At 53.5% G+C, this 12,062-nt stretch overlaps 3 protein-coding genes across 3 annotated transcripts; 2 read left to right on the forward strand and 1 right to left on the reverse strand.

Annotated features, from left to right (window-relative positions):
* Positions 1 to 568: 568 nt before the first annotated feature.
* B0T26DRAFT_680626 (uncharacterized protein) lies at positions 569 to 1,715 on the forward strand (the record flags this gene model as incomplete). Its single annotated transcript, XM_060440515.1, has 3 exons — positions 569 to 769; positions 1,031 to 1,069; positions 1,512 to 1,715. 3 exons carry the CDS (start codon positions 569 to 571, stop codon positions 1,713 to 1,715), a joined length of 444 nt encoding a protein of 147 aa, XP_060292144.1.
* A 1,691-nt stretch (positions 1,716 to 3,406) lies between these two features.
* B0T26DRAFT_806677 (uncharacterized protein) lies at positions 3,407 to 4,283 on the forward strand (the record flags this gene model as incomplete). The annotated part of the gene is made up of 3 exons (XM_060447193.1): positions 3,407 to 3,553; positions 3,637 to 3,880; positions 3,910 to 4,283. Exons 1-3 carry the CDS (start codon positions 3,494 to 3,496, stop codon positions 4,281 to 4,283), a joined length of 678 nt encoding a protein of 225 aa, XP_060292145.1. The 5' UTR covers positions 3,407 to 3,493.
* A 7,240-nt stretch (positions 4,284 to 11,523) lies between these two features.
* B0T26DRAFT_728975 (uncharacterized protein) lies at positions 11,524 to 11,746 on the reverse strand (the record flags this gene model as incomplete). Its single annotated transcript, XM_060442930.1, has 1 exon — positions 11,524 to 11,746. A coding segment is annotated over one exon (223 nt), but the record flags the coding sequence as incomplete, so codon positions are not given.
* Between the last annotated feature and the right edge of the window lie 316 nt (positions 11,747 to 12,062).

The following is a 12,062-nucleotide window of genomic DNA, read 5'->3' on the forward strand; positions in this document are numbered from 1 at the left end:
TGTATGCTGCTTTCTGCGACGAGCCGGCCCCGACTGCCCATCTCCCGGTCGACTTTGAAGCTCGTACGCCCGCCAGTCTCCCCGAGCCCGTCGCTGGGAAGCTTGATTGTAATACGCCGGGCCAGATACCGGCGTTTCTGAGAACAAGAAAACCTCGGATCGCCAATCGTACGCCCGAGCTTTACTGTCTTGCCGCCTACAATTCTTCGACCGGCCGTCCCGTCTCGCTCGCTCCCACCGCCCTACACCTCCCTCCTCACCTCCATCTTAAATTTCACCGGCAACTGCGAGTCGGATTAGAGGGTAGGTGCTTCCCGCTCTACCTCGCCCAGTCCTGGCGTTCCGTCAGCCCGCCTCGGCCCTCTTCCCTCTTCCCTCTTCCCTCTTCCCTCTTCCCTCTTCCGTCACATTAGGCGCTTCCTGGTGATGGTATATTTGCCTAGCACCACTTGGCTCCCTGGCGCCGCGCTCATCTGACATCGTCTCTGCCAATCTCGAAACATAGCAGACCTTTCTGCTAGGGCCCGCCGCCGCCGTCGCCTCGGCACCAGGCTGGCTAGAGGCTGCTATGCCGCCGCAGACGCCTGTAGGAGCTCCCCATCCCCTCGTCGTCGATCTCCATCAGATCGCCTCGTCGAATGCCACTGTCCACTCGTTCTTCAAAACGCGACAGCCGTCATGGGTGGCTCTGTCCACGTCCACATCCACGCCGTCTACTCGCTTCGCCAATCCGCGTAGGAACGTTTACTACACAGCCGGCACCGTAGCCGTAAGTCACGCCCGCCCGCTGCCTGAGCCATTTTTATGTTTCGCGAAGCTGACATTTGGCTCGGCGTCCCTAGAAGCACCTACGTCGAGCTCTCGTCACCGGCCCTAAGCGATAAGCCGAGTCCCGCCGTGTCGAATCACTCGGATAGACCTAGATAGAATCTTGCTACTCTACCCGAGGCGCTAGGCGCCATAAGCTCTTCAGTTGATAGACGCTGATGCTCCCGTGACCCAATCCCGCTTCGTCTACGTCATAGACTAGACCACCAATGCGCCTTCTCAAAACACGCAACCACCCTTGGTAGGTTATGATAGCGCCGGCGGCCTACTCTCGGCGCCTGCTATCACGTCGCCCAGTCCTGTGCCCGGTCCTCCAGCCTCAGCTAACTAGCGCCACTTCGCCACTCCGGACGCCTATAATGGCCTGTAGCTTGGCGTACCTAGTATTGGCGACCTTTGATCCGTGCGAGGAAATAGTTAGGTGCCGCTTTAGCCGCGCCAGCCCGCCCGCTCTGCTTCGGTCCAGATTCTAGACGCCGTATCGGCCACGGGAGCTTCGTCGCCTAGTTAAGCCCTTCGCTCTCTTCTAGGCCAGAGACTTAGGGCCGCGCCACCCGCGGGAGAATATCCGCCGCAGAAGAGACAGCGAATTAGTCAAGGGAATAGACCTAGTAAGCAGCAGCTCTTTTACGCAGATTTGACAGAATTCACCATGAAGATCGATAACTATGTATAGTCTGCAGGCGGCGAGGCCGCATTTCCCAGCGACACGCTTCTATCAAGCTCTCAAGTCCCTTATTGTAGGGCCGAGCTCCGTTGCGCCTACAAATACCATTCGGGAGTTCCACTTCGCCCTTACAAAAGAGCAGTATAAGTTGCGGTCAACCATCTCGAAAAGTCTACGCGAGCTGCTACCCTCGGCCCAATATTTCGACGGGTCACTCTAGTGGAGGGTCAGGTATATTAGGCCGGCGACTCACGTCAAGAAAATTAGCAAAGAATGGAGCACCATGGACGTCGCTTGGCCATTAAACATCTTCATGAAGGTGAACTCACACCCTTTGACTATCCGAAGGCACTCCTATAACGGAAAGGACCTCCCGGTTGACATTACTAAATACCTTTTGGTCAGCAATAACGTATTACAAATTGTGGTTCTTGGTGCGAAGAAATAGGATCTCATCCGGTGTCGGATAGCCGCGGAGATACTCGAAACCCCGAGTCACAAGAGTATCTTGTAGCTCGTGTGGGAACGTGGTATCGTGCCTGAGGACGAGACGCTCGCCACCATCAAGAAGCGTTTAAAGCGTTCCTGTGATTACGTCGGACGCAGATCGCCTACGAGATCGCGGCGCAAGCAATTGGCAAGCTTTAAATGGACAGCTTGTTCGGCAGTGTCTCCCGGACGAGCCGTCCAGTGTGATGGTCACAGCAGCGGTTATTTGGTCAACGCGCTCCCCGTTAATGCTTCGCAAAGCGGGGTCCAGTAGTGCGGGGTAGGCAGAAGAGACGTAGCAGAGGACTCAGTGGGCTATAAAAGTTGGGGATGGCTATCTGGAAGGTGTAATCGGCGCTCTATATCTAGCACAATAATGTCTACGGCTAAAATCGCAAGTTGGTGGCAGCTGCGCTCAATGTACCGGAGAGAAGTGATTGCGCTCCTGCTGAGACCTAAGAGAAGAAACCTATCGATTTGAGTGAAAACCATTAACGGCGACCACCCAATCCTACTCTAATACGTGCTTGGAGGTTGCTACTCCGCGCTTCCAGGGTTGTTATGTCACGAACATGCCTCGCTGGATTCCTTGTTCTGAGCATGATAATGAGGCTGGCGAGTGTTGGATGTAAGAGAAGGCAGGTACGCCGGATCAAGGTAGTCACAATGCAGGTAAGAAGGTGGGCGAGCAATGAGTAGTATTGGTGTGAGACTTCAACCTGGCCCTCGCAAAGGAAGGTGGGCGAGGGCCACTGTTTATATACGTGCTCAGGGGCTCAGGCCCGGGGCGCCATAGCGTGGTGTAGTGGCTTGTGCCAACTGCCAGTGTTCTGGCCAGTTGGTAACAGGTGGTGAGCGCGCACCCTGTGCGCGCGGCTGGTGTTTGGGGTGTCCTTTCCTTACAATTCTATAGCTGCCTTCCTAAATAAAGAAGTGGCTTTTCGTACCAAACCTTCTTATCCTCTTATTCTGTACTATCCTTTTACCCTCTCTTTTAAGTATTTCGGGCAGCTCATACTTAATAAACTACCACCAAGTTAGTTAGATTTGTATTACAAACCACTCGACTGTTAGGGTCGTCTGTCTGTAAGGGAGCACGGGCTCCACAGGATGCTGGGGTAGGTAATTATGAAGATAGAACAAAGGGCAAGCTCCTATCGCACGGGTAATACAGTCAAATCGGAATGCCACTCAAAGTATATGAGTGCAGTGAATGTGTATTGCTTGCTTGAAGAACCAAGCAAGAACTATCTAAGATCGTGGCTACGGTCGTCGTATATATCTATCTAAGGCGGATCAATCAGAGCGTTGGTCCTAGGTGATCAGTGCGGTCAGTGTGCTCAGTGCGATCAGTTCTCTCACTGATCGCCCTGACCATGCTGATCGTACTGACCGCCCCGTTATTGGCTGCACTTGAGCGAAGCGGGGAACTACTCCACTTCCTTGCGTCAGCCAATAGCGGGAGGCTCCGTGCAGCCTCCTGCGCGCCTGAACCAGGATCGTAACACGATGCCCCTCCTCTCTAGGCTTCGTCCCGAAGCCAACGACTGCTGGCGACCGGGAGCTCTGGTAAGTGATCCCTTCCCTTTTCAACGTCTTCCCGGCGCGAGGCTAACCATGAGTTTCCTTCCTAAGAAAACGATTGCGAAAAGTACACTTCGGCGACAAAGACGCGCCGCTACTTATTCCCATTCTACAGAGGCCATGCCTTTCTGTATCGTTGCCGCGAGAAGTCCCTGACTTGTCGGGCTCCTCCGAATGCTAAGCGCTGTGCCGAGTGCACCCGCGTTGGAAACATGCACTGCGGCCTAGATGGCCCCGACCATAGGCACCCCTTCTTCTTCGAGGTTTCTGGAGTCCTAACACGCCTCCCAGTACGCGCTCTTCAGTATGAACGTACCCAGATCGAAATAGCGGGGAAGAAGCCATCTCCCTGGACGAGGAGGCTGCTGCCCTACAAGCTGCGGCGGCCGCGAAATTTGCCGAAAGGAGCGCCGCTGCTGCCGCCGAGTTTGCCGCGGAGAGCGCCGCTGCTGCCGAAAAGAGCAGGCTTGCGACCGCCCGTCGCCGACGGGTCCACCGCCAGCGTGTCGCCTTTCAAGCCAAAATCTCGAGACTCGTAGCCCACGAGGATGCCGCTGTCGCGGAGCTGGAAGAGGAGGAGCGGCTCGAGCCCCTGGCGGCCCCCGAGGCGGCACCCCCCGTATCGCTCTTCTCCACCGATTGGGGAGCGGTAGACATTGACCAAGCGCTGGCCTTTGGCTCCCCCGAGCCCTTGCCTTCCCTTTTTTCGGGCTAGGTCTGACAGCGCAATTTCTCCTCCTTATCTGCGCGCCCGCGTTCGGCGTCTTGGAGCTGCCCTTGCAGGCTCCCTAGGCCGATCTGGATTTTGCTGGTGGAATTCTTGGATCTTTTCTGGGCAACTCAATAGTGAAACCGGTTCCCACGAGTTCTCCTCATTCCCGCAGTCAAGCCACTTAATGAGATACTGAAGTTCTCCCCGTACGATCCGTGAGTCCAAAATCCGCTCGATGTCGTATTCCTCTTCGAAGTCCTCGACTTCGATGTCTTCTTCCAGCGGTGCATTCTTGGGTGCTGGTTCCAAAAGTGAAATGTGAAAGACGTTAGTCCTTAGCTTCATCGAGCTAGGTAGTGAAAGTGCGTAGTTGGAAGTCGCAACCTTTCTCTCAATCTTGAAGGGTCCAATCCTCTTGAAGTCCAGCTTCTTACTTGGCCGTTTTGTCGTCAAAAATTTCGTAGAGATAAACTTTATCCCCCTCCTCTAGGCGAGGTCCCTCGAGCCTGTGTTGTCGTAGTACTCCTTCATATGCTGGCGTACTAGCTCGAGTCTTCCTTGGAGGTAAGCGTGGAGTTCCTTGACCCGATCTGCAACCACTCTTGCACGGGGTGCGCTTGGTGCTTCCGCAGGTGGTCACTGCCTAAGATCCGCGTCGTGCTTGGAGGTTGAAGAAGGGTGTAGTTCCGGTAGCTTCCAGAACCGCGGTGTTGTAGCTGAACTCTGCGCTTGGTAAGAGGTCAACCCAGTCATCTTGTTCAAAGTTGACGTAGATCCTGAGGTAGGTTTCCGGGATTTGGTTGAGCCGCTCTGTCTGCCCATCGGTTTGCGGGTGGTGTGATGTCGAAGGCTTGCCTCTCGTCATCATCTCTTCGTAAGACTCTTCCAGAATTTGGAGACGAATAACTTGTCCCTATCTGAAATGATCTCTCTTGGCCATCCGTGTTTTGACCCGATGTGCTTCCAAAAGACCTTGGCGAACCGTGCGGTATCCCAAGTCTCTTTGAAGGGTACGAAGTACGAATACTTCGTAAACCTATCCACAACTACCCAAACCGCGTCGTAGACCACATCCGTAACTAGGTCCTTCGAGGGTGGCAGTTTGGTGATGAAGTCCATTGTGATTGAACTGAATGGATCTTCGGCGACTGGTAGTGGCTCTAAGAGCCCGTACGGCATGTGCCGCTTTGCCTTGCTCTTGTTGCACTCCTCGCATTCCTCTAGTACTTCTTTCACCCTAGACCTGATCTTGGGGAACTCGTACCATTGCGGGATTCTGGCGAGCGTCTTTGCTTGCCCAAGATGTCCGTTGAGCCTGGCGCTATGATGCTCCCTAATCATTTCCGCCTGGACGTCCGGATGGACGTACATCTTGTTTCCGTACCAGACTTTGCCTAGGCCGTCGGTAGTAGTACCGAACGGAAGGTCTTCTTCTTCCTCTGGGGTAGTAACCTGGAATTAGTATTCTTTCTCGTTGGCCCAGTCTACCCTGTAGACCATGCAACAGTCGTACCAATCCTCGATCCGATGGCGTAGCACGTCTCCGTCTCTCTCAAAGAGCGGTGGAGATTCCACTTGCTCGCCCTTGACCCGATGGTCTGGTCTCCGGCTAAGAGCATCCGCCCTGGCGTTCTCTGTGCCTTTGATGTGGTGGATCTCGAAGTTGAATGGCGCGAGAAACTCTGCCCAGCGCGTCTGTCTGCCGCTGAGTTTCTGCTTCTTGGCCCATTGTTGGAGGTTCTGATGGTCGGTGTACACCTGTACGGGGTGTTCCGTTCCACTGAGGTATGGTTGCCAGTCCTCAAAAGCGTAGATGATCGACTTTAGCTCCTTATCGTGAATCTGCCATCTCTGCTCGGCGCCGTGGAGAGCCTTAGAGATGTAGGCGACTGGGTGCTTGTGGCCGTCATGTTTCTGCTTGAGTACTGCCCCCAGAGCGTAGTCTGACGCGTCTGTTTCGACTTCAAAAGGCTTGCTGAAATCGGGGAGCTTCAGAACAGGCTCCTCGATCATCCTCTGCCTAAGCAAGTCGAAGGCTTGCTGGTGCCTTTCCTCCCATACCCAAGGGGTATCTTTGGTGGTGAGTTCATGAAGCGGTCGCGCGATAGCCACGAATCCCTTAATGAACATCCGGCAGAACCCTACAAATCCAGTAAAGGACTTGACGTCTGTGGGGTTCTCTGGTGCGGGCCAGTCTCTGACTGCCGCAATCTTTGCTGGGTCGATCCGAACTTCCCCTGGCGATATCTCAAATCCCAGAAAAGTCGTCTTCTGCGTGTGGAACTCGCTCTTATGGTGGTTAACCGAGAGTCCCTTTTCCGCAAGAGCTTTCAGCACCTGGTGCACGTGCTTTTTGTGCTCCTTGAGGGTCTTGCTATAGACCAAGATATCGTCGACGTAGACCATAGCGAAGTCGTCTATCGCTTGCCGTAAAGTATGGTCAATCATCTCCTGAAACGATGCTGGAGCGTTGGTCAGGCCCATCGGCATCACTTGGTACTCAAAGTGGCCGTGTCTCGTTCGAAAAGCCGTCTTCCACTCATCTTCTTTCTTGATCCTGATGTGGCCAAACGCAAAAGGTAGGTCAAGTATCGTAAACCACTGAGCTCCGAAAAGCCGATCTCTCATCTCGGTAATCAACGGAAGCGGGTAACGATTCTTGATCGTCTCTTCGTTTAGTGAACGGTAGTCCACAACCATGCGTAGTTTTCCATGCTTCTTCGGCACGAAGATCACTGGATACGCCACTGGTGACCGTGAACGCCTGATGAAGCCTTTGGGTAGGTTCTCCTCCAGGTATTTCTTCATAGCCTCATCTTGCTGTGGGGTCATATGGTAGATCTTGTGCTTCCTGAGTCTTGCACCCTCCTTGAGGTTGATCTCATGGTCAAATGGACCGTGTGAGGGTAATTCGTCCCTCATCTTTTCTCTGAAGATGTCGTACTTCAAGTATTCGTGTGGTAAGCCCTTGAACTCATCCGGTGTCTTGCTCAAGTCGTCCTCATCTGGCTCGCTAGCGTGAATGAGCATGACGAACCTCTCTAGGTCCTCGAACTCATTTCCTGGCTCAGTCGACCGTTGTTGATCCCTGCGTTGGCCTGCAAAGCGATCCTGGCTCCTGCCGGTATCTTTAGGCGGCCCTTCGTCTTTTCTCTGACGGCTTGTTCTTCGAGGTCGGCGTCCCGAGCCTCGGCTTTCTTTCTGGCGGCTAGTAAGGTACTTCTCGCCTTTCTTCCACCAAACGTCGGGGTTGTATTCTTCGATCCAAGGGTCTCCTAGCAGGATGTCGATCTGCTTGCTCAGAGGCAGGATATCGAAAACGACGTTGAGGGATTGTCCATCGACCGTGATCAAGAGTTCCTGGGTTTCTCTCTCACAACGCCCCCCGTTATGTTTCATGAGCTCTCCGTCGAAGGTCCGTAGTACTAACGGCAGTTTCTTCTTCTTCCACGGGACTCGGAGTCGTTTGGCGAGGTCTTCCGAAATAATGTTCCGGTCACTCCCATTGTCGACTTTTGCTAGGAGCGTAACTGGCTCCTGAGGTTTCTTCGACCTCCATTCGCACTGGGCTTGAACGTGTAGCCCACGTGGGAAATTCTTCTCCGCCTCGACTCTGCCGACGACCTGCTCGCCCAAGTGAGGTTGGGTTTGAGGGCTTCTGGCGGATCCGACCGTAGGGTGCCTCTGGTCCCCGGTATTGATCCGTGTGGGCATAAGGGTTACTCGACGTCTCCGGGCCTGCTAGAGGCCCGCGAGCCGTTTCCCAAACGCTCACGTATCTGCTGCTGTTCGTAGCGCTGCAGTCTCTCTTCTCTGGTGTTTCTCAGGGCTGACCAAGGGTCATGTTCAAGTCTGCTGAGCTGCTGGAACTCTTCCAAGAGTTCCTGAGGGTTCCTTCGGCGATTTTGGCACGCTTTTCTTGTTTTCTAGCGACCCGCTGGCGTTTCTGGTTGACCCTCCTTAGGTGGTAGTGCCGCGTTCTGTTCCAGTCCACTAGTTTCTGCCTCTGGTGGATGGCACAGTCGATGTTCTCGCAAGCTCTCCAACTAGTATTGCCTTCCCGGCAATCTTTAGATGAAAGAGGCTCTATCAGGATTTCTGACTCCTGATCATCCTCCGAGATTGTCGTGACTCGGGTCTGCGAAGTGGGTATGTGCCTATACACCCTAGCCACTGCTGCTCCGGGTATTCTAGCCGGAAAATGGTCGAACTGCCACTTCGGTGCAAAATGAGTGCGGCATGTATCGTAGATGCAACTCGCCCAATCCACTTCTTGGTGTTCGGGGTGTTCGGGGTCAAGCTGTTGCGCGTCTCCGGGCTCGTCTCCTTCCTCCTTGTCGCTAGGGATATCCAGGACGGCTCTTCCAACTTGGGTAGATCCCGCCGGTCTTCGTGCGCGGCGAATCTCTGCTCGTTCTTCTGGACCAACCCAGCTCTCAACTGGAGCTGGTTCGTCTAGGTATCTGGTTTCCTCATTGAGCTCTCCGAGACTGTTGGCTCTCATCCAGGCGACATGGGCTTGGTCCATCGTACTGGGGCATTCCCGGTGCTGGCGGGGTTGCCAGTCCCCAGGCTGCTGCAAGCCCGTAGGCAAGCGCTCCGGTGGCGTAGTCTGGTGCGCCTCCCTCTTCATCGCTGTCTTCCAGCACCATCCCAATGGTCTGAGAATCGTCGACGTGTTTCAGCACCATTCCAATGGTCTGAGATCCGTCAGAGCGTGCCCTTCTGTCGTTCGGAAGTCTTCCCTGTCCCTGTTTCTTGGGCTGTCGGCAATCTCTGGCCCAGTGCCCTGTCTTGCCACAGTTGTTGCAAGTGTCGTTCCTCTTGTCGCGAGGTGGACGCTGTCCCTGGTTCTGGTTCCTGGGCTGCGTCTGCGAGATTGCGCCGACGCTCTCATCCATTGGGCCTGTGTGAGTGCCGTACGCAGTAGTCGGGGTGTGTCTCTTTTTCTTATCGTTGGCCTTGTTGCCCTGGCTGACATAATAGCCTCTTGTCGAACGTCCCTCCTTTTTCTCTCTACGCTTCTCTCCTTCGCGTTGGGACCACCTGTTGTCAATGTTAATTGCCGCGTTGATGTACTCCCTTAATGTCCCTGGACGAGACATCTTGCAAAGCTCGTCCTTAACATGGTCCTTGAGGCCATCGTAGAACGCAAGCAGTTGCCCCTGAACTAACCAATCGAGATGCAACATGCAGGTCTGGAAGTCCACTACATACTCAGCCACTGAACGGGTCTACCTCAACTTTTTGACCTATTCCTCCGTCTTCCGCTGGATATGACGATCCGCGAAGAACTCTCCCATTCGCGCGAGAACCTCTTTGACCCCCTTCTGGATGATGGCGTGTGTCTCCGGGTTTCTGTCCGACGGCGGCAGCGCTAGCGCCTTTTGGTAGGGCTCGAACCAAGTGGCCGCCTTCCCAACAAGCCTTGTACCGAGGTACGTCACTCCATCCTTGTGCAGTGGCAACTCGTCGATGTTGTATGACGTGTAGGAGAGCACCGAATCTTTCCATGTTTCGAACTTGTCTTTGTCCCCGTCGTAGAGTTTGGGGTGAGGGATCTTCAGCTTCTTCTTGGGAGGTGCTCTGGCCACTTCTAGGTCCCGAATCCTGGTTCCGGCCTCCGTCAGATCCGTTCTCAACTGGGTGATCTCCGCCACCATCTGCTCGTTGGTCACCATGTCGTCGTTCAGTGAGAGGGGTCCGAGTTGTTGCACAAGGTTCGTGGCTCCTTCGTCACTGGCGTTGTCCTGAGCTGGGGCCGCGTCTGCGTCTCTGATAGGCGTATCTTCCGATAGTACGGATCCTGCTTCACTGCTGGAATCGCTGACCACGTCGTCCTCACTGGACTCCACAGGGTTTTCTTCTGGCTGAGCGCTGACCGGGTCCGTACCTCCGGGTGTAGCCAGGTTGTCGTTGGTGTGCGATGAGCACTCTGTTCAATCAATACCAAGGATGAGGGAAGCAAGCAACGTATTACAAACCACTCGACTGTTAGGGTCGTCTGTCTGTAAGGGAGCACGGGCTCCACAGGATGTTGGGGTTGGTAATTATGAAGATAGAAGAAAGGGCAAGCTCCTATCGCACGGGTAATACAGCCAAATCGGAATGCCACTCAAAGTGTATGAGTGCAGTGAATGTGTATTGCTTGCTTGAAGAACCAAGCAAGAATCTATCTAAGAACGCAGGCACGGTCATCGTATATATCTAATTGTGTAACCAATAAGAGAGTGGCTTTGTTGCTCTCATTGTGGGGACACAGAGCACATCGCTCTGTTCTCCACACGACAGAGCAACTGTGGGTCCATCTGCTCTGTTCAATCGGGATTGGCCGGGGCGGGTCCCGCCGCCCCTGCCCCGCTTCCCAACCAGTACGAATAGGGATTCGTGACAATACAATGGATATAAGGAATACGAGAGAAGTATCGCGCAGCAGGTAGGGACAGAACGAGCTGCCTCTTTATTTAGTAGGATGGAAAAGAATAGTCTTGCAGTAGGTGGTAGGGGCGGAACTGCGTCTTTTATCTATTTAGGGAAGGAACAGTCGCGCGGTAGGTAGTAAGACAGAGCAAAATTGCCTCCTCATCTATAGGTTACTCAGTATAAGATAAGATTACGATAACTAGAGCTTTTCAAAACGGAGAGTGAATACGCTATACTCTCGGGACCATTTCTGGGCCTCCGTTTTAAAGGTTGTTGCTAAGACGAGGCAGATAGAATGGGTCCTGCTTACTGGGCCCTCTTTTAGGCCATTAGGAGAGCGACGCCTAGAACTCGTCCCCGAGAGAGTCGCTTAAAGTTGATAATTACGTGACTGGTGAGCGTAGGCTGAGCCGGGGTGAGCCAAAGGTGATCCGGGCTGAAGCGAGGCTGTTTCTTGTCTAACCGTCCTCGGACGCTAAGAGAATTCTGTTTTAGATCCCGACTCACCCCCGACAACGTTTTTGGCCAAATCCGTATTAGGCTTGAAACCTGAGCAGGAGCTGAGGCGCACTGAGCGTTGCCCTGAGCCGAGCTGAGTTCCAGGGATGTCCCGGTTATACTTGCCGTGACCAAACTGATCCTAGTTTTGGGACTCTAGCCCATAACTTCCGTTTTTTTTTCTTACGGTGCAACCAGCAACCGTTATCAAACCGAGTAGAGCCGCCATTGTATTCAAACTGAGAAGTAATATTCGTTATACCAACTTGTCTATATTTCTCTTTGGAAGAGGCGGAAATCTACGAATATTATTTTATAAAATTGTAAGGAAAAGGACACCCCAAACACCAACTGCGCGCACAGGGTGCGCGCCCACCACTTGTCACCAACTGGCTAGAACACTGCCAGCTGGCATACGCTACGCCGTGGCGCCACGACCGCAGACTGATGCCCGGGCCGAACCCCTGAGCAGGTATATAAACAATGGCCCTCGCCCATCTTCCTTTGCGAGGGCCAGGTTGAAGTCTTACACCAATACAAGTCATTGCTCCCCTACCTTCTTGCCTGCATTGTGACCACCTTGATCAGGCGTACCTACCTTCTCTTACAAAAATATCTAACTAGCTTCAATCCTTATAATTCGGTAAGTACGTAAGGATTATTGGAAACTTTGCAACTAGTAGTCCAGATTTCTATTGGACTAGGGATAGTAGGCAGGCCTAAGAAAATGGGCAGCGGAAAATAGATACTCCCTCGTCCATCGAGTGTCTCCTTGTATCTACGATTTAATACCACCTCTCACCCAGTTATAATTCATGCCTGTTTTGCTTAGGTGTGCATGAAGCCGAAGAAACGGACAAG

Source organism: Lasiosphaeria miniovina (assembly GCF_030549165.1).
Source record: "Lasiosphaeria miniovina strain SMH2392-1A chromosome Unknown B0T26scaffold_7, whole genome shotgun sequence".
In the NCBI taxonomy this organism is placed as follows: domain Eukaryota; kingdom Fungi; phylum Ascomycota; class Sordariomycetes; order Sordariales; family Lasiosphaeriaceae; genus Lasiosphaeria; species Lasiosphaeria miniovina.